Raw genomic sequence first — 22,140 nt, 5'->3', positions numbered from 1 at the left:
GCAACAGGTTACAAAATCACTTAAGTGGCCCTCGCTCATCAAAAGGATGAGCACCCCTGACCTACAAGCTGTCTCATAGATTAAACAGCCTTTATCATAATCAGCATCATCATTAATTCAATAGAAGCTTGATGGTAATGTTTCCAACACTAAAATAGTAGAAAAATACTCTCCTACAGGCCTGACTCCTCTTAGCCTCTTAAGCCTCGTACACACGATCGGATTTTCCGCCAACAAAACCGTGGACTTTTGTCCAAAGGGCGTTTGCCCAAACTTGTCTTGCATACAAACGGCACACAATTGTTTGCCAACAATCACGAACGTATTGACATACTAGACGTACTATGTGGTTTTTCAGCTCTTTAGCGCCACCCTTTGGGCTCCTTCTGCTAATTTCGTGTTAGTAGAAGTTTGGTGAGTGTTGATTCGCGCTTTTCATTTTGCGCTTTTCATTTCGTGCTTTTCAGTTTGTGCTTTTCAGTTCGTTTCTGAACGGCCTTTCGTCAACCAGACATGTTGCGGAATTGGAGGAGATAACGTGTTATTTATATAGGCCTTGGAGTTATTGCTTTGACATTATTTTTTTGGGTTGAATAATGATTTTATTTGTTATATTTTCTATATTTTTGGATGCATAGAATGCACTTTTTGGTTAAGTTCTATTGGCAGATAGCATGTCTAATTTTATTTGTTTTCATTTTTTAATGCACAATAAAAAAAATGTGGAGAATAATACTGGGCTATGTGTTTTACGTCAAATGACAGTTTGGGAGTAGGCAGTTACATTTCAAAAAATACACTGTAAAGTTAACAAGGGACACCAACATAGTTGTATCTTTGATCTTAAAAACTACGGGATAATGGTGTTGTGGTAACTTGCCCAAAAAAAAAAAAAAAAAAAGCATATTATTATTATTCTTGATATCACTACAAAAAAAAGCCTTTGAAAATTTCTTTGCCATAACTCCATCAGTATCACCAGCAAAGCAGCTTCATTATTATCCCATTAAAGAAGAAGAGAATGTGCGCTGCATTTCGAGATTTCATAATTTACCACGTCATGAATGATAATTCTGCATTACGAACGCTAGTTTACAATACCGACTGCTTCTGGCTCATCCTTGCTTCCGAGCTTTCGCGTTTGTACTTTGGACTTTTGTCCGACGGACTTGTGTAGACACGCTCGGAAAATCCGACAACAGACATTTGTCGCGGAAAATTTTAAAACCTCTCAACCAACATTTGTCTGCGGAAAATCCAACAACAATTGTCCGATGGAGCATACACACAGTCAGATTTTCCGCCAGCAGCCTGTCATCACACATTTCCCGTCAGAAAATCCGATCGTGTGTACGAGGCTTTAGACTAAACCTCACTGTGACTTTGGCAACTAACTCTCTTCACTATCACCTAAAATCTAAAATTATGGCTTAGCTCTTAGCCTCATCCTAATTTAACACTTAAATTTAGCATTTTTACCAATACCTAACCTTAAGGTGACCATTACGCTTAACGAAACTCCTAATCTTATCTTTTAGGACTAGGAGTGCAATCTATAGGTTAATGTTCACTTGCACAATGCCCTGTGTAGAGGGAACATTAATCTACATTCTGTTTTGACAGATAAAAATGTGCAGCATTGCCTACTCTTAAGCTGGTCATAGACAGGTCAAATCTGGGCTGGTTCATCAGGAACTGACTGAGATTCGAACCATGTATGGGCTGTTATAGCCACTAGCAATAATTACTGTGTTCCCCCAGTGGGGGCGGCTTCTTTCGCCTCTCCCCCTCTGCTGGGAGAACTCAATGGTTCCACAGGAGGGATCCCCCATCAACACAGCCAAATTCAAGCAAAGTTCTTTCTTGCAGGAAAGAAATTTGCTCTGTTTATGGCTGACCTTAACCCTGAGGACCAAAGAGTGTGATAAATGATCATACCATCACCATTTCAGCCATTTGGCCGGCTTCTGTCAGATGTGCATGCTGGAAAACCAGCAGCTGACCGACTCCTGATCAGCGCTCTCATCCAATGGCAGAGAACGCTGATAGGAGTGTTCTGGCGGGGGAGGGGGGTGCCCCCCTGTCAGAACACAACAGCTTGCGGGGAGATCCAGCATCAAAGACAGCTTTTCTTTATTTATTTATTTGTGAATGTAAATGTACTAGCCTATAGGATCTGGAATGAACAATCCCAATAGTCTTAAAAAACAATGGCGGGCATCATTGTTTTAAAGGACTGGAACAGATCAAAAAGAAATGGACCCACATAAATGCTAGTGATTCACAAATGAACACTAGTGAATCTTATAAAAAATAACAATAACTTCTACCAGTTATATTTAAACATTGCTTTGAGCCATAGACCTGGACCAAAAAGCAATTATTTGTGATTGCCATTGAAAACACAGAATACAATGTCAAATATGGTTCTACAGAATAATTTTCTATACAAGAGGATAAATAAAATAAGAACAGCTGTAATCCAAAGACTTTCTTATTTCACATACTCTATATGCAGGATTATTTCTGTATGTATAAATGTGTTTTCAGCATAATGCCGTACATCTTTAATCTTCTTCCACGGTGTTTGGATTTTTTCACAGATGTTTATAACATCCCTGGAGACTGAAGCTTTAAAACAATGTCTTACCTTCGCATCAAAGGCATGCTTGAAGATTTCACACAATGTTTTTGCATAGACTTCAGACTTTCCTGTCTCTGTCGCATAGAGGATTGTAGCTTTTACTCTTTTAGCCATTGCTTGCCCCATTAATTTTGCTGAGAATTTAACTGCCCTGTAGATAAAGTAAAACCGAGTTATTAATAATAGAAAGCAACAATAATATTTGCATTATACAGCCACTGATTCAATACTCACTTTGCCAGCTTCTTAAATCCAATGGCTCTCTTCTTGGTTGGAGTCCCATTTACTCCTTTCCATATGTGCGTGTTCCAGGGATCAGGCTGTACATAAGAGATTTTTACAGTTATTAGGTAACATCAGCATACACTACATAGCTCATCAGGCTGTACAAAACCCTTTTGGATTGGCCAACAGGCCCCAATTTCAGTTTTTCTGAAATTGGGGCCTTCCCACAACCACAGCTTTTTTGGTGGCACCATTCTATGCATCTAGCAGTATATAACACAGTGGAGATGATTCACTAAATGCACTTTGCAAATGCAGCTGCACTATGCAAAGGCATTTACTCCAGAGCTTAGTACATGAGGAGAAACTCTGCTGACTTCTATCATCCAATCATTTGCCAAGCTCTGGAACAAACACCCTTGTGGAGTGCAACTGCACTTACAAAGTGCACAGTCTATTTACCTTTAGTAAATCAACCCCAGTGTATTATACCACATTTAGTGAGGAAATAGTAACTTCATAACAGATACAACTAATAAGCAAATTATTTGGTTCCCTCGATTCTACATTCACACTCTAGAAGGGAACCCACAAAACATAGACCTGAAGGCACAACATTTAAAATGTGAGCTTATTTTTTTTTCTTATTTGGCGACCTCTTTGCACATGTGGGAAGAAGGAGGAGATGGGACAGTTATATAGCCTGGGTGTTGATTAGGCAATTTCTGCGAGATGGAAAGATGAGATTTCAGGCAGCATGGCTGACTGTCCAGCTCTGAATTAGCATGAGCCCCCTAAACCTATAAATATAGATTGTTGAAAAATGTAGTCCATGTCCACTCATTGAAGTTGAATTGGTGATAGGCTCCATTTTATCCCCTTCAAATAAACACTTGTGGACTTACAATTACTGTTACACATAGTACTCCCCTACTGCATTGATTTATTGGAGGGGGGAAGTTAGAACCTACTACAGTATGAATGCTGTAAAAGAACAACACAGAATAAAACAATTTGTTTTAGCATTTATTTAAAATATGTTTGTTTTAACAATGTTTTTAAACATTTTTCAGACTTGTGAACATTCTCATTTAAAATGCAATAATTATCAGTTCTCCTCTTGAAACCCTCCCTAAATGGAAAGAAGTTTTGTACATGGCTTCTTATTTGTTAAATAGCAGTTACTTTAAAAAGTTACTTTAAAAAAATTTAGTCCAGGTTCACTGGCACAATATTTGACAAAGATTTAGGTCTAAGAAGTAACTAAATAAAAAGTCAATAAAGCAAGTGTTCAGCTCCATTCCAGCTGGAAGATCATTCTTAATTACAGGTGTGTTTATTTCCCTGTAGATTTGAGGGACCATTGCATTGACAGTGTCCCCTTTATTAGGGTTGTTTGTATGAAACCAGTGATCCTAAGATAAAGTGATTCAAAATCCACATTTTGAAAAAATTCTGTTTCTTGGGTAACAAAATTAAACAAAAGATATGGTCCATAAAAATGTAAATCTGTTATCAGCAACGAGAGGCATATTTTGAAAACTTAGTACAATATTAGGACTAAGTGGATTCTGTTATTTTTACATAAAAAGTGAATTACCTGATATTCAAAGGATGGTGAGAGGCGATAGTTGAGCATTTCCTGGTGAAATACAGGGGTGATACTTCCAGACATCGGAGGTACAATCCAAACCCAGTCAGCCGGACAGCCGCCACGACATCGATATTCATTCTCCATGTGTTTAATAAATGACTCTGTAGCTGAGTGATGGTCTACAATCGTTACTTTATCAATCTGAAAATTGGATAAAACAAATCATGACCTAAATTTTTATGTAATCATTATTTGAACTGTGAGATATTATTGTTGAGTTAACATACAAATGAAGGCTCTCCTATCTATAAAGAACAATGTGTACCAAGAATTAATATCCATCCTCTTAGACTACTTCTGGTGTTCTGAGAATATGATTTCCCTGTTTAAACCACGCACAGATATTTGAAGAATGAGTCAAACCTCCATGCTACATGATCATTTCTTACCTTAAAGGTAAATCCCCATGCATTTTTCAAGTATACAATAAGGTTAAATATGCATTTAAGACTACCTCTGTTGGTATTTGGACTGTGTATGGACTGTTCACCATTTTTAAAGCCCACTCAGATATTAGACCATCTTAAAAGATATACGGTAACTATATGAGATACAACAATGTAACTATACAACTACTTCTACTGTACTCTAGACAATACAGGTATTTTGGGTGTGTACCCAACATCTGCACTGGGCAGATTTAGTCATCACTGCAGCAAGCAAGCCTTTTGTAGAATTTTTCCCACAATTCCCAGCAGACTAACAAAATAAAATAAAACCATAGTAGCCACATCCTAAAAGTCACCATGATCCTCCCATGATCCAGTAATTCTGCTTTCTCCCTTTCGAGTTTTACCCAGTTTTACCCAGTGTTGCGGCCACATCACGTGATGTTTTGAGTGATGCAGTGACGCACTGAATCCTAAAAGCAGGGAACTTAGTCCCCACTTGAGCACTGTGTCCACACTTTTCTGTGTCTTCACATCCCTGAGCCACCATAGTGACACACATTAGTCCTATTGCTCCCCTGAACTACCAAAGCTATCCACCCCATTATGCGCAACCAAGCACCTGCAGTACAAAGATCCAAGCTCTATAGCACCCAAGGCCTCCTTGCATCCTCACTATATCTCTGCTACCTCCCCTGTCTCTGCTGCATCCCAGCAGCACCCATTGTGTCTGCTGCATTTTCCCTGTACCTTCAGCCCTGTTGCATCTCAGCTCACCCCACAGACTCTGTTGTATCCCTGCTGCAACCACAGCCTCTGCTGCAGCCACAGTATCTGCTAAATTTTCATTGCACATGCCACCCTGCAGCACCCACTGACTCTGCTGCATCCCTATCTTTTTCTGCACATTCGCTACATCCACAGACCCTGATTTATCTCCACTGCATCCCAGATACTTCCATGGTCAGGGTCTCTGCAACATCATCTTTAAACTTGCAGCCTCCAGCCCCACACTAGCCTCCAGCTACCCAGTGCCTTGTGCCTCTTTCATGCACTAGTTTCTTGTTACTAGCCATGTGCACACTGAAATATTTCGTTTCGGGATTTTGTTTTCGTCCAAAAAATAAATTTATTTAGTTACTCCAGAAATTCGTTTTTATTCACTTCATTTCGTTAAAAATGCATTAGTCCGAAAATCCAAAATAATTAAGGTTGAATCTGTCATTGAAGGCTTATGGTGTCTGTCGAATGTTCTAAGAAGATTCAGCGAGGCAGCTAAACTGTACGACGCCGCAATCGTAAATTTCTGGTCGAATGTTCCGCCTACAAGCTATAGTAGAATTCTAATGTTGTATGACACTAGTAATAATTTATTATTACTAGTCAACTAACATTAGAATTCTTCTATAGCCTATGGGCAGAATATCTGACCATAAATGGCCGCTCGCGGCGACTGCTTTGTCGAATCTTCAAGTCGAATCTTTTCTCTATATATAGAATAATCTTGGACTAATAGAGCTAAGGTTAGGCACATTCGACCACAGGTTTGATGGACACAGATCGCTTTTGTCAGCGTCATGTCGAATCTCCTATCTATATCGAATTAATCTCCTATCTAGATCTGTTGTAGCAACGAAAACGAAAATAAAGCATTTGTTTATGTCGGATCTTTCGGTTTTAGGAACCTGCACGTTCCTTATCGTTTATTAAAACAATAATGAAAATACCCGAAATTCGGACGAAAATGCATTCGGACGAAAACGAATGCACATGTCATTATGTTAAATAATGAAACTGTTAGGCAGTATAATATTGATTGCCCACCATAACATATTATTTATAAGTATTTCACCAAATTACCTGAAAACTGTACAGAACTGCAATATTAATTTCCACCAGTGCTTGGTCTTTCCATAATGAAGATGTTTTTCTTGTATCTAAGTTCATTTTTTTGGCGACTTCCTGCAGGAAACATCGAACTATGTAAAGCGTGAATGATAAACTATACCATATGTAACACAACGTGCCTGGATTATTTAAAATATTTGACCAGGTTGAGCAGTAATATTAAGTGCTTTTTGGTGCATTTAAAATGAATAATTTATTTTGACTATACAAAGAAACTGTTCTCGTACTTTGCCGTATATACATTCAACATCCCAGACTGTAGTCTGGCACCACATCTGGTTCCTTCAGTTACTCTTGAGGTCAATGACATGTAAGCGAGTTTAGGAAGAGTGTATGTAATAGGATCAAGCTGCAGGTCCTGTTATTGTATTACATTGCAGTGCTCCAGTTTGGGTCCTTGTGGGAAAGGCATGCAGAGCCTCACAGAGATACCAGATGTGCTGTTTATTATTGATGTATTTGTAATATATCAGGCTGGCCCTTCCACTACAAAATTGGCAGAGCTAAAGAAGATGGTAAATCACATTGTATAATGTATGGTCACACTTTAAAAAGCTGAGTAGGTATCTGCAGAAAGATGTGAAAAGTGTGTCACCAGCTCAAAAATATAAATCTATAAAAATGTATAAATGTGTCTTTAGGTAGCGGATCTGTTGCAGTCATAGATCTGCCACCTGTAATGTGAGGTGAACAATGTTACAGTAAAAAGCGTAACTGCGCTGACCCTAAATTGTATACATATCTTACCACATAACTAAAGCAGCGAATGGTATTTATCAATAATTCATCAATAATTAATCATAAAATCAATCATGTGCAAATTTACTGAACTACAATAAAATAGGGAAAATAATTGATTTTTAATTTTTTTTTACCCGCATCCTGAAGACATATGATTGAATGCGAAATGCGTAGAGGCTTCTGGGTAACGCCGACGTCACTTCCTGCCCCAACCCGCACCATATTGAGGCTTGGAACGCACACCGACCCCAGGAGACGGAACGGCGCTTGTTAGCCCCGAAAGTATGGCTGGAAAGACTCAGTGCCGGTCTATAGGCACTATATTTGTGAGTGAAATTTTTTTACACATATTTTATTGATGGAATAAAGCATAATATGTTGCGCAATGATGGCTGTTTGCTTTCTATGAAATCCTGATATCAATGTGGAGATGCATGGAGTGATTACTGGCATACCGTTTGGAAATCTTCAGATATATTTATATGAGTGGAGTGGTTAACCCAGACATAAACCAAAGGTGTCTTTTTATTTTATTTCTGGTGAGTGTTCATTTTAGAAGGTGGTGGTGTTTCACGAATTGGTGAAAGTCTTCCAATCACAGATGTGGATTTGTGCACATGGGATTCAGGTAACCAGTTCTTGAAGAGGATTATTGGGACTGTCTTTTTGCTAAACACATGATTTTCATTTATATTAAGAAAAAAAATATTTTCCCTATATTATTGTAGTTCACTAAATTTGCACTTGATTGATTTTATGATGAATTATTGATGAACTATTGATAAATACCATTTACTGCTTTAGTTATGTGGTAAGATATGTATACCATTTAGGGTCATCTGCAGAAAGATAGTGCTGAGTGTAGTGGTCTTCCAAATGAGTTTTCTGTAGTAGGTCATTTGGCAGTTTATAATAATGATACACATTGGCAGTCTCTGGATATTTCTCTGATATGGGCTGTCTGACATGGACAGTCTTTGGTAATTGTTCTAATGTTGCCTCTGCAAGGCTTTCCAGCATGGCCAAATGTCCTGTAATATGGACAGTCTCTTTGTAATGTGGGCAGTCTATAGAAGTCTTTCTATACCTTGATCATTCTCTGGTAACCTCTGTAAATCACAAGTCTCTAATAATATAGTTTTTTTTTTTTTTTACATGACAACAGTAACAATGGGGTTGGAGTCATTGGCTGAATGAATAGGCTGTTTCAAATCATTAGCTGTGGCCTCATCTTATTGCAGGTTTCTGGGTCTGCTAAGACTTACTAAAAACAGTATGACTATGAAAACAATGTAATGGGGACATGACTTCAAACTAATTGGAGAAACGTTCAAAACTAATCTTAGAAAGTATTATTTTCCTGAAAGGGTAGTTGGTGCTTGAAATAAACTTCCAGCAGAGGTAGTGAGTTAGTCAACAGCAAATGGCTTCAAACATGCTTGGGACAAACATAGATCTACAGTCAGACAATAAAGTTAACAAAAACAAAAAATACAAACCATGTAAAAAAAAAAAAGGTTGACTCAATGAACTACTTGGTCACTTTTCTGCACTTCTGTCACTTTTCTATGTTTAACTGATTCAGTACTTGTTCAGAAATGATGCTGATTTTTTTTTTCATACATACAGATAACCAATGCGCACAGTTAATGAAATATAATCATAAAAATACAGTCCTACAAGTAACATACTTAGTAAGATGAGTCTTGAGAGCTGCAGTAAGCTATATGTTATGCAGAGGGCATACTTGATCTCTGTATTACAAGCAACAAGCTAACAGTGCATCTGTGAAGCTTGTAAGGGAAAGACAGCCACTGGCTCTGCATTATAGTGACATGTTGCTGCTTAAAGGGGCTCATGTTAATCTAGAAAAATGATAAAGCACCCCTTACCTCTTCAGTTTAGGAGATTTTTTTTTAAATAAACAAAATAGCACAGTACAAGGAAAAAGACTGTTGTAAACCTAAAAAGCTATTTTGCACCATTCCAACAAAGAAAAACATTTCAAACATCTGATGAAGCCATTGAAATGTAAATTTTTGTGAAATATTGTGCACAGTCTATTGATTAATATGTCCTTTTGACATATACAAATATTCAGTAAGCGTGATCAGTTATCTATTGCTGCCAAAAGGTGGAGCTCTTTACCAGGCCACAGTACCTCCATTATGTTATAGCGGGAATTGTCACAGTAATCTCGAACTCCAATTTCAGTGCCCATGTACCATCCACTGAAAGGACATGCAGTGAACTCCAATCCTCCAACCTCTAACAGTAAACTGGATACAGCAGGCAATCCATACCATTTTAAGTCCAACTCCTTAAACCATTCAAATCTGAAAGAATGAATAAAAAATATTTTTTAGTCAAACACCACAAACCCAAAAGTCAGCTTTTAAGTGAATACTTTTCTATTGCATTTGACATCTACTGTACTCATATCTTGACTGATTTAACTTATAATAACACCATACCGATAAAGATATAAGCGTGATCAGATTTTGAATTACCCAAAGAATATAAAGTCTCAACATTTTAACAAAGAAAAAAAAAGTGTGAACGATATAAATGACATACAAATAATATTTGTGTATATAGAACAATGTAAATTACCTATTACTTAAATAAACAGCACTTGCTTCTATGATGCCCAGGCCACTTGTAATATTCCTCTAGTTAATACTAATGTGTACAATCTCTACATATATTGTTGATTTACACCTATGAAATGTATCATAATAAGCGTTCAATTTGCTAATGACACAAAGTGAGTCTATATTCAAGGTCTGCAATCATACTTTGGGTGCCGTATCTGGACTTCCATTATCAGTTCTGGGGGGATCTCAAAAAGCTCAGGGTCATTGCCATCTGCCTGGAGTACAAGAGGAAGGACATCAAAACGGCCTCGTGGAGCTTTCCAGCCTTGCTGAATACAGATCTGTTAAAAGATGTAATAAGAAACAACAATTCATCATTCACAAAGCAAAACGTTTTTCTCGTGTAAGTCTGTTATTCACATTAGCACTCCATCTTCCTGAAAGCAAATATTGATCTGGGGTTTGAACTTGTTTTATAAAATATAAAATCACTGATATTACATGCGGTAGTGTTTTTTAACCACTTGTTTTTTAACCAAGTGTTTTTTAACCACTTGCCGACCAGGCTTTTTTCAGCACTTTTAAATCAGTATGTTTTGCTAGAAAATTACTTATAACCCTCAAACATTATACATTTTTTTTTATCAGAGATCCTAGGGAATAAAATGCCGATTGTTGCAATTTTTTTATGTCACACGGTATTTGCGCAGCGGTTTTGCAAAAGCAAATTTTTAGAAAAAATACACTTTAATGAATTGAAAAAAACTAAAAACAATATTTACCCCAATTTTCTTGTATTATGTGAAAGATGATGTTATGCTGAGCAAATAGATACCTAACATGTCACGCTTTAAAATTTAAAATTGCACATGCTCGTGGAATGGCGACAAACTAGAGTACTTAAAAATCTCCATAGGCGACGCTTTAAACACCTTTACCTGTTTAGAGTTACATATGATAATGCTAGAATTATTGCCCTCATTCTAACGTTCACGGTGATACCTCACATGTGTTGTGTGAATACCGTTTACATATATGTGCACGACTTACCTATGCGTTTGCTTCTACACCTTTTATTTTTTTAATCACCTTTATTAAGATTACAAGCAATGTAAACATCCCTTGTAATAGAAATAAGAATGACAGGTTCTCTTTATGGAGTGATCTGGGGTCAAAAATACCCCAAAACTCTTCTTAAAAAAAAAAAATGTATCTTTTTATTTAAAAAAATAAAAAATATTGAGAAATTACTCCAGCCTGGACTGGAAGTGATGTCCTGACATTACTCTGGTCCTCCAAGGCCATAGAATTGATCAAAGAGTATGTACTCTTTGATCACCTATGGGAGCAGCTAGCCGCACTGTTGGATCATTTCTCAGGTGAAACAGTGGAAACGGTAAGCCCAAAAAACACCGGCGAGTGGTGGGAGGGGGGAACGTCTCCCCTCCGGCCACTTTGGAAACCATTCCATCGGCTCATGACCCGCTCGGAAGTGTTTCATGAGAAAACCAGCTGCTGGCTGCAAAAAGCAATATCGGGGTTATGGCTGATACCTTAAGCCATAATCCCGGTAAACCACTTGAAAACCGCAACGTATATATATTAATGCTGCAGCCAGACTCATCCACCTTACCAACCGCTCCGTGTCTGCTACTCCTCTCTGTCAATCCCTCCATTGGTTTCTGCTCACCCAAGGAATTAAATTCAAAATACCAACAACAACTTACAAAAATACCAGCCTAATCATTCTCTTCATTCCTCCCAAGACCTCCTGCTCTCTAGCTCCCTTGTCACCTCCTCACATGCTCGTCTCCAGGACTTTTCCAGAGCCTCTCCCATTCTATGGAACTCCCTACCCCAATATGTCCGATTATCTCCTACTCTGTTAGCTTTTAGGTCTCTAAAAACCCTCCTCTTCAGAGAAGCCTATCCTACCCACACTTAACAATTGTATGTTTATTTTCTCCATCATCTCATCCCCCATAGTTATTACCTTTTGTATCACTTGACCCTTCCTTCTAAATTGTAAGCTCTAATGAGCAGGGCCCTCTCATTCCTCCTGTATTGAATTGTATTGTAACTATACTGTCTACCCTCAAGTTGTAAAGCGCTGCGCAAATTCTTGGTACTATATAAATCCTGTATAATAATTATAATAATAATAATATACGCATTGCGTTCGGCAAGTGGTTTGAATAATGCAATTGTTAAAAGGTTAGCATTTAGCTACTGGCCTGGTTTTTCTATGTATTTACTTTGTATGCAAATAATTTGTTTCTTAGAAATGTATATTATTTATTGGTTATCCTTTTCATTGTGTTATGATTTTTATGTCATTTGCATCCACCATGTAGGATTTTTCTTTTTATACTTGACAAAGACTTCTGTGTGCTGATCCAATATTTACTGTACAGATATGGCTGCTGTGTCTGTAAGGAAAGTTTAAAGCTGAACTCTGTGATAGTCAAATACTAAACACAAGAGGCATGTGTATTCTTACTTAAAGCAGAACCAAAATACTTACCTCTGCTTCAATGCCCTCAAGATCCCTCGCCGGCATTTTCTCCCCAGCTTCTTTCGGGTGCAGGGCTTTTCCCTTGATTTGATTGACTGGGGTGTGCAGGAGTGCAGTCACCTTGAAACACGGGCACTGTGCCGGAATGTAAACTGAGCTGCATGGGTGCAGGTCAGTGTATATTCTGCAGAAGACTGTGAGCAGGCACATTCTTCTACTCTGTAGTAATCCAATGTGAAACCTTGTTTCCGTGTAGGATCCTCCTGTACTAAAGATCGGTCACTGCCTCTCTCTATCCTGGTGCAGAGTCTCGGATCTTGTCTCCATCCCCTTCCGTAGTTTTCTGCAGGCATGTTGTAGTAAGTGGAGCCTGCTGGGTACCTCTCACACAGGCTATGTACAACACAAGTGATGATCTCACTGCTACTTGTACAAGATAATTTCTGGGTTTGCAAAGGCATTGAGTGGACATAAAGTGGGTTTATATCCTTTGTGTCTATGGAGGTCTATACCTATATTCCCGCTCAAACATTAGAAACAGTCTATTAGTAATGGCCACCAGGCAGTTAGGCTGATGATGATGTAGGGGCTGAAAAACAAAGGATCAAAATGTAGTGGAGTATTAAAGTGAATGAAGTGTGACCTATTAATAGATGGACTTAACAGTGCTATGATTGCAGAAGCAATACCATGGAGAACCTTTCTGATTAGTCGAAAATATCATTACATTCTACAGATTATCTTATTAATATTTTTTTTTTAAATACTTGCTATGCACTGTTTGTACTTATATGTACATGGGGCAGCCATATTTGCCGTGTGCATCTCATGGTTCTGCTTCCTGTTACATGATTGTTGAGTTTTACTGCTCTCATTGCAAGTCTATGCAGCTAATTTCCTTAACGATTAGGGAAAGTTGATTAGGCTTGGAGAAACATTCACTTCAATACCCAATTATGTGCAGGGAAATTTTGCCTTGCGCGTGATTGGATGACTAAAGTGAACACAGTTTCATTTTATAATAAAGTACATAAGTGAATATTGTCTAGTCTTTTAATAAATCAACCTGAGTAAGTCAGCACAGTCAACAATTATTAAGAGAGATACAGAGTAGTTGCAGTCAATGAAAGCTTCGTCTAGAGACTGAGTTACAATTTTCTACATTTTATATAATAACAAAAACATATATAAAACAAATAAAGATTGCAAAATTGCGAAAGCCACATAAAAAAAAATAAAAATGAATTATTTAATATTCTGATGCCCTGTACACACGATAGGATTTTCCGATGGAAAATGTGTGATAGGACCTTGTTGTCGGAAATTCCGACCGTGTGTAGGCTCCATCACACATTTTCCATAGGAATTTACGACACACAAAGTTTGAGAGCTTGCTATAAAATTTTCCGACAACAAAATCCGTTGTCGGAAATTCCGATTGTGTGTACACAAATCCGACGCACAAAGTGCCACGCATGCTCAGAATAAATTTAGAAACGAAAGCTGTTGGCTACTGCCCCGTTTATAGTCCCGACGTACGTGTTTTACGTCACCATGTTCAGAACGATCGGATTTTCCGACAACTTTGTGTGACCGTGTGTATGCAAGACAAGTTCGAGCCAACATCCGTCGGAAAAAATCCTTGGATTTTGTTGTCGGAATGTCCGATCAATGTCCGACCGTGTGTACAGGGCATTAGAGTAATTTGTATTGCAGTGTACTTTATAATGCTGCAATACTAACTCAAAAATATGTAATCTGTAAAATTACTCTATATTTTTCCTTTATTATTAATAAAATATAGCTTATAAATGACTGTATAAACAAAACAAGATGACTTTTTGAAATATTATTTGTCATTGTGATCTATCTAAAGATCGCGCAGAACTCGCGTGCAGAAGCGAACGCATATGAAAACGGTGTTCAAACTACACATGTGAGGTATCGCTGCGATTGGTAGAGTGAGAGCAATAATTCTAGCCCTAGACTGCCTCTGTAACTCAAAATATGCAATCTGTAGAATTTTTTAAATGTCGCCTATTTAAATTTCTTAAGGGTAAATGTTTGTCGCCATTTCACGAGCAGGCGCAATTTTGAAACTTGACATGTTGGGTATCAATTTACTCGACGTAACATTATCTATCACAATCTAAAATAAAAAATTGGGCTAACTTAACCTTATTCAAAAAAAAGTGTGTCCTTTCCAAAAAAAGTGCGCTTGTAAGACCGCTGCGCAAATACGGTGTGATAGAAAGTATTGCAATGACTGCCATTTTATTCTTTAGGGTGTTTTTAACTTGTAAACAACAAATCTCAGAAAGAGGCTTGGTCCTTAAGTGGATAAGGAATATAATCAGTAGGACCTAGATTCAGTTTTAATTGGGGAACACCTTAGTTCTTCTGTCTGTACAGAAACATATGCCATGAATGATTAGAATTGTTTTTATTCAAAATAGAGGATTCATCTTGGGGACATTATTGTTTTTCAATAAAAATTAGCTCAGATCTCTTTCATTTTCTTTATTCATTATTTTGAATTTAATTAAACTGGTTAATATTCATGTTTGCTGGTCATCAATGTTGGATTATTGTTAATATAGTGTTCAGTGATTGGTTTAGCATGTGTTGTAAAGTTCTGTTTAAGCGCATGTGGAATAAAATGCTTTACTTTGGCAAAAACAAAAAACAAAAAAAAGAGCACAGTCTGTATTTTCAGTACACAATGGTAAACTAAGGGCACTTTTAAATATATATATAGAGAGAGAGAGAGAGAGAGAGAGAGGTGACAACATGTGGGAGACTGAGAGTCTGACTGACATGCTGAAAAGTATTGTTGCTAGAGAAATATTTCTGTCATTGAACCCTGGAAAAATGACAAATAAATGTGTTCATGTAACAGCCTGCTTACACTGGAGTGAAAGGTTTTGAAAATAGCACACAATACAGTTGGTACTTGTTGCTAAAAAGTACTTTTCAAGGAAACTTTTCAATTAAACATTCTTCATTGCACAGAGCTGTTGTTGAATCTCTTAACCCTATCCCTATAACTTTCTGTTTTTTGCTCCCTAACTGATCCTCTGTCATTAACATGGCATTCAACCTAAAAGAATCCTGCTTGCCTGTGTATATGATGTTACATGGTGATATAGTTAGGTTAAAAAAAGGACATAAGTCCATCTACTGTAGTTTAACCAATAGAAAAAATAAACAAATAGAAACCTCTATATACACAATCCTTTAACCACAGTTGATCCAGAGGAAGGCAAACAAAAAACAAAAAAACAATAAAGCATTATCCAGTTTGTTCCATTGGGGGAAAAATTTCCTTCCTGATCCCCTGAGAGGCAATTGGATATTCTTTGGATCAACAATCCCTGGTGTCATTACCTATACATGTTTAAATCCAATTAAATTAAAACAATCTACTGAGCTGGCCAGAACTAGTTCTTGAGGAAGTCTATTCCACATTTTCACAGCTCTTACTGTCAAAAAGCCTTTCCGAATGTGTAGGCTAAATCTTTTTTCCTCCAGACATAAAGAGTTCCCCCTTAACTCTACACCAAGTTTACTATATGGATCACTTATGTATTTATACAAATTTATCATATCCCCTCTTAATCTCCTCTTCTCAAGAGAGAATACATTTAATGGGGTGGGCAACTACATGGCAAATGAGGTTTAATGTGGAAAAATGTAAAATAATGCATTTGGGTGGCAAAAATATGAATGCAATCTACTCACTTGGAGGAGAACCTCTGGGGGAATCTAGGATGGAAAAGGACCTGGGGGTCCTAGTAGATGATAGGCTCAGCAATGGCATGCAATGCCAAGCTGCTGCTAACAAAGCAAACAGAATATTGGCATGCATTAAAAAGGGGATCAACTCCAGAGATAAAACGATAATTCTCTGCCTCTAAAAGACTCTGGTCCGGCCGCACCTAGAGTATGCTGTCTAGTTCTGGGCACCAGTCCCCAGGAAGGATGTACTGGAAATGAAACAAGTACAGAGAAGGGCAACAAAGCTAATAAAGGGTCTGGAGGACATTAGTTATGAAGAAAGGTTGCGAGCACTGAACTTATTCTCTCTGGAGAAGAGACACTTGAGAGGAGATATGATTTTAATTTACAAATACCGTACTGGTGACCTCACAATAGGGATAAAACTTTTTTTTTTTTTTATCCACGAAAGGGAGATTAATAAGACACATGGCCACTCATTAAAATTTATAGAAAAGAGATTTAACCTTAAACTACGTAGAGGGTTCTTTACTGTAAGAGTGGTAAGGATATGGAATTCCCATCCACAGGCAGGCGTGGTCTCAGCGGGAGCATCGATAGTTTCATAAAAATTTTAGATAAGCACCTGAACGACCGCAACATACAGGAATATACAATGTAATACTGACACATAATCACACACATAGGTTGGACTTGATGGACTTGTGTCTTTTTTCAACCTCACCTACTATGTAACTATTTAGTTAAGCTAATCTATCCTTATAGCTCCTCCATGCCTCTTATCAGTTTGGTTGCCCATCTCTGCACTTTCTCCAGTTCCCTGATATCCTTTTTGTAAACTGGTACTCAAAACTGAACTGCATATTCCAGATGAGGTCTTACTAATGATTTTGCACAGGGGCAAAATGATATCTCTCTCTGTGGTGTCTATACCCCTTTTAATACAATAAAGTATTTTGCTAGCTTTAGAAACTGCAGCTTGGCATTGCAAGCTCTTATTAAGTCTATGATCTACCAGAACACCCAGAGCCTTCTCTACCGCTGACATGGCAAGCTGTCCCCCCCCCCCCAAGTATGTTTGATGTATGCATGGTTTTAGCCCCCAAGTGAAAAACCTTAAATTTATTAAAAGTAAACCTCTTTTGCCACATACAGTATTGTAGTTGCTCAATTAAATAGTGCATTGAAGTTTGCTTGTAAGTTGGAGACATCCTGTAAGAACATAATTGCACTGTATATCTTGGTGTAATTTGCAAATAGTGAAATGGTTATTTAATTCCAAATTCTATATCATTTATAAATAGGTTAAAAAGTAGGTGTAAAAGTGGTGTACCCCAAGGGTTCCAAAACTGAACCTTGGGGTACATCTCTAATAACCTCAGACCATTCAGAGAATGAATCAATAATCACCAATCTCTGAATACGGTCTTTTAGCCAGTTTTCTATCCATTTACAAACTGAATTTTCTAAGCCTGTAGACTTTAACTTACACATTAGCTGTGTGTGGGGAACTGTGTCATATGCTTTTACAAAATCCAAGCATACTAAATCCACAGCCATTCCTTTGTCTACATTTTTGCTTATTTTTCATAATAAGACAACTTAGGTCATTCATGAATCCTTGTTTTTTTCCTGCTTAACTCCTTCACGACGGAAGGCAAAGCACATCTCAACGCCTGAAACTTTGACATTTGTTAGTAAAACTGTACACAACATCATCACAACTTCTCAGTGTATCCAGGTGAATTGTACCTTGTTTTTTAAGGACAAATTAGGCTTTCGTTTGGTGGTAAATTGTAATTGTGATATTTCCTGATTTTTTTTATTATTAAAGTAAAACTGCCACAAAATATTAAAAAAAATTATAAAATAGTACAAAATTTTTTATCCTACCTAAGAAACACCTATACTGACACTAACATTATAACAAAAAAAAAGTGTTTTTTTTTTACCTAAAATGTATTGACCCTAACCTTTGACCCTAATCTTGACCCTAATTTTTACACACACTTGTTTTTGTTTACACTTTTTTCCTCTACCAGGGAGAAAAAGATACACCATATATTTTTTCAATTCAAGAGAAGAAAAAAACAGGGGTGAGCTATACATTGACTGAATACTGTGATAGCCCCAATCAGAAGCTATCACAGCGATCAGGTGATCAGAAACCAGGCCTTTCCATTCCCGATCACTAGGTGAGAGCTTGGTTACTGGGCTTGGAGCACGCTGTGCAGTCAGGCATGTACTGGCCAGCGGGACCACCAGGAGTTTCCCGGTGGGCCGATGGCTCAGTGGGCCGGTCAGTGATCGTGATTTCACTCCTGTCAGGAGGGGAGCAGCTGCCGTCACTTGCTGGAGAGGATTAGGCTTTCTGCTCCCTCCAGCCTGCAGTGGGAGATAGACAGCCGGCAGACTTTCCTTCCTCTCTCCCCTTATCACTTGTCACTTATCTCATGACTGAAGAGAGGAACGAGATGCTGCCTTCAGAACTGTGCGTACACATTGGAGGGGGAGGAGAGGGAGGACAGTGGACACTCCGATGAAAGGGGGCAGCTGGTGATGGGGACACACTGCTGACGGGGACACTCAAAATTAAAGTGGGCCGGTCAGGATGAAATCCAGGGCCAAATTTTTGTTCCAGTCCAGCCCTGTGTGCAGTGCACTCCTAGTACAAACACAGTGGCACATATATGTGGCCCCATGGAAGAAGTCCCACTTCTGTGAACGGTGTATATATGCATATTCTGTGTGGGAGGGGTTAAAATACTGCTTTCTAGCAAAAACAGTTCTAGGTGGTCTTTTATTAAAGTGGTTGTAGAGACTAAAGGTTTTCTACCTAATGCATTCTCTACATTAGAGTTTAGAACCTTTTTGTTGTGCCCCCCCCCCCCAGCCCTCTGCCACATACTTACCTCAGCCTTATCTCTGTCCAGCGCTGTGCCAGAGAGCAGCGGAGCTGCTTTTTCTCTCCCTCCTCACTGGACTAAGTGAGAGCAGCAGTAGCCATTGGTTCTCACTGCTGTCAATCACTCCAGTGACGATGGAGTGGGGGGCAGGGCCAAGCCGCACTGTGTGTGTCAATAGACGCACACAGTATGGCTCGCTGGGGGGGATATTTGAAGATAGGAGGAGCCAGAAGCGGCGGCAGTGGACCCCAGAAAAGGATCGGGGCTGCTCTGTGCAACGCCATTGCGCAGAGCAGGTGAGTATAACACATTTGTTATTTTTAAAAAAACAAGAGTTTAATATCACTTTAAACTCTCAAGTATAGAAGTAAACTAACTGGTCTGTAGTTTATAGGCAAAGACATTGATCACTTTTTAAATACAGGCACCACATTGGCCATGCGCCAAACCAGTGGTACCACTCCAGTCATTAAAGTGTCCCTAGAAATTAGAAACAATAGCTTTGAAGTAACAGTCCTCTTCCTGAGGACACATTGGTGTAACCTATTTGGTCCTGGTGCTTTTATATAAGTGATGTGTCTACTCTCTACCATAATACAAGTTATTACTAATAGTTACCAAGTGTACTGCATGTGTCTGTGATGAATGATTATGATAATATTATCATGAAACTGAGAAGCTCCCAGTACAATATGACTAATATTGGTACAAAGCATGCATGAGAAGAAGACTGTTACAACTAACAGTTGTGTTCCTACAATGGATTTATATGGAATGTGGTTCAGATCTGGTAATTATTACATCTACACCAGTGATGAAAATGAATCTGTGTTTAGTGGTCCATTGAGAATGCCATATTTCCAATGACATCCTTTAAAGTCAATGTTAAATATAAGGTTACCTCAGTTAGTTCTACATTAGCAGGATCACCCAGCACAGAACCATCAGGTTGTTTGTATCCTGCATAACGAATGAGCTGAGTATTCCAGACCCTGAAATCATGTTTTCCATCAGTCCTTTGAGGGAAGATAGTGATTGCTGATCTGTGAAAAGACAAGGTATAAGCTATCATTATGACATACGATACAGGATATCATATGGTGTCCTAAATTTGTGGTACATAAATATTTGATTATCCTTAAATAGGGATGCTTGGTCATCATCTGTGAATACTGAATGTTCTTGCCTGAGGTTGCCTTTGTTGGTGGCATACTTGATGTGGTTGCAGATATAATTGAACATTCCATGGGCAGTGGTACAGTCTCGAGCATCAAAGACCTGGGAATAATGCAAGAAAAAAAAAAGACTTCAGTCCTCTCCAATTCACGACGGGTCTTTTTAACAATACAGATATCTGCTTTATTTCATATCTATTAATATGTTAAATAAGTACAGCATTCCCTATGTATCATCCTCTGTAGAGTTCATTAAAATTATTATGGATCAGAGCGTGTTTTTTCTGATATGGTGTACATCAACTAGTTATTGTTCCTGCAAAATCCTGCTTTCCTAAACTCCAGACAAGGTTTCTTTATTACTTTTACATATAGCAGGAAATGGTGATGAGCCATTCTTGTGATGTAAGTGTAGTAAATAGGCTGCTACTTAGGTAGCCACCAACCACTGGAGAACACTGACTAAACGCTTGAGTTATAGAAGATATCAGAATACCGAATAAATGAATGAGTCAAACAATCAAGTGCATAAAAATACTTCTTTACTTTAAAGTTGATAACCGTGTTTTGGTTGTTACATGAATCCTCCTTCTTAGGGATTCTAATGATTGTTGAATGATATATAGTCAGAGTTAGCTCAGGAAACAGCTTAGATGAAGCAAGTGTTTGTTTCACCTAAACTGTTTCCCAATCACTTACTGGCTATTATTTATTCAACACAGAATTAGAAGCATTATACGATTCCTGTAACCTCCTCAATGCATTGGCTATTGTCTTTAAATAAAAAACAATCACAATTCAACCTGATTGTCGGACTGATCCAACACTTCAGCACTCTAATTTCTTTTACACACTAATTGTTATGTCAAGGGTGGAAATACAGCGCTGTCTCGCGAGCTAATCTGCTAAAAAATAGTAGCATAAAAGGTAGGTCTTGCTGCAGCTTAAATGTGAGATACACACAATGTAGTAATATTAAAAAGGAAAAGCTGTGAAACATGAGACTATAAAAAGGTGATAGTGAATATCCACATATATCTATGTCAAATGGAGGATATGATTACTCCCAATAAAATACTAACATGAATCTATATGATAACCATATGGATCATGCTAATAAAACATAAATGTTATTAAATTAGCTACACAATATATCTCAAGAGTGTTCTAAGTACAATTCTTATTAGCAGAAAGTCCTCATTGAGAGCAATGTTGCCAATTACATAGTATGCCATGTCCTCGGTTCACTGCTTATTGGTGACTTAAAACAGAAAAACACTGCAGAGGTAGTGATCAGGGATAGAAAGATTCCTCCACCTGGAGAATGACTGCCGCTTACCAGCTGCATTGATCTCTTTTAAGGAGATCGCATTCGCTTGTGGCATATACCCCTGCCAGGGTCTCTATATTCGTCAGCCAGATATCACCTCTCTTTCTGTTAAAATTGCCTCTGAGTGGCTCCCGATCAGCAGTTCCCCATGTTAAAAAGAAGGGCTTCCATAGTGTGATACCGTAAACATTTATTAATCGTTAAAAGAACAAGATTGCACTTACAAGATTATCTTGGGTTAAAAGCATTACAAAGTAACTCGAGCCGGCCGGCTCTCTATATTCGCCCGTTGCTTCCGGGACTTCGCGTTGTTTTGGT

The 22,140-nt window shown here is 38.1% G+C and overlaps 1 protein-coding gene across 6 annotated transcripts in view; it reads right to left on the bottom strand.

The window, feature by feature from the left end:
* Nucleotides 1-22,140, bottom strand: part of NOS1 (nitric oxide synthase 1) — a 445,094-nt gene that overhangs the window by 46,541 nt on the left and 376,413 nt on the right. For all 6 annotated transcript variants that reach the window (XM_073625687.1, XM_073625734.1, XM_073625724.1 and 3 more), the window contains 8 exons: nucleotides 20,504-20,595; nucleotides 20,219-20,360; nucleotides 10,360-10,499; nucleotides 9,723-9,897; nucleotides 6,773-6,874; nucleotides 4,470-4,664; nucleotides 2,879-2,964; nucleotides 2,651-2,795 (listed from right to left, as the gene is read on the bottom strand). In XM_073625687.1, the coding sequence (XP_073481788.1) occupies nucleotides 2,651-2,795; nucleotides 2,879-2,964; nucleotides 4,470-4,664; nucleotides 6,773-6,874; nucleotides 9,723-9,897; nucleotides 10,360-10,499; nucleotides 20,219-20,360; nucleotides 20,504-20,595 (1,077 nt within the window). The remainder of the gene's footprint in view (nucleotides 1-2,650; nucleotides 2,796-2,878; nucleotides 2,965-4,469; nucleotides 4,665-6,772; nucleotides 6,875-9,722; nucleotides 9,898-10,359; nucleotides 10,500-20,218; nucleotides 20,361-20,503; nucleotides 20,596-22,140) is intronic.

This window comes from Aquarana catesbeiana, linkage group LG01 (genome assembly GCF_042186555.1).
Source record: "Aquarana catesbeiana isolate 2022-GZ linkage group LG01, ASM4218655v1, whole genome shotgun sequence".
Lineage (NCBI taxonomy): Eukaryota > Metazoa > Chordata > Amphibia > Anura > Ranidae > Aquarana > Aquarana catesbeiana.
This window is presented reverse-complemented; position numbering and strand designations above follow the sequence as displayed.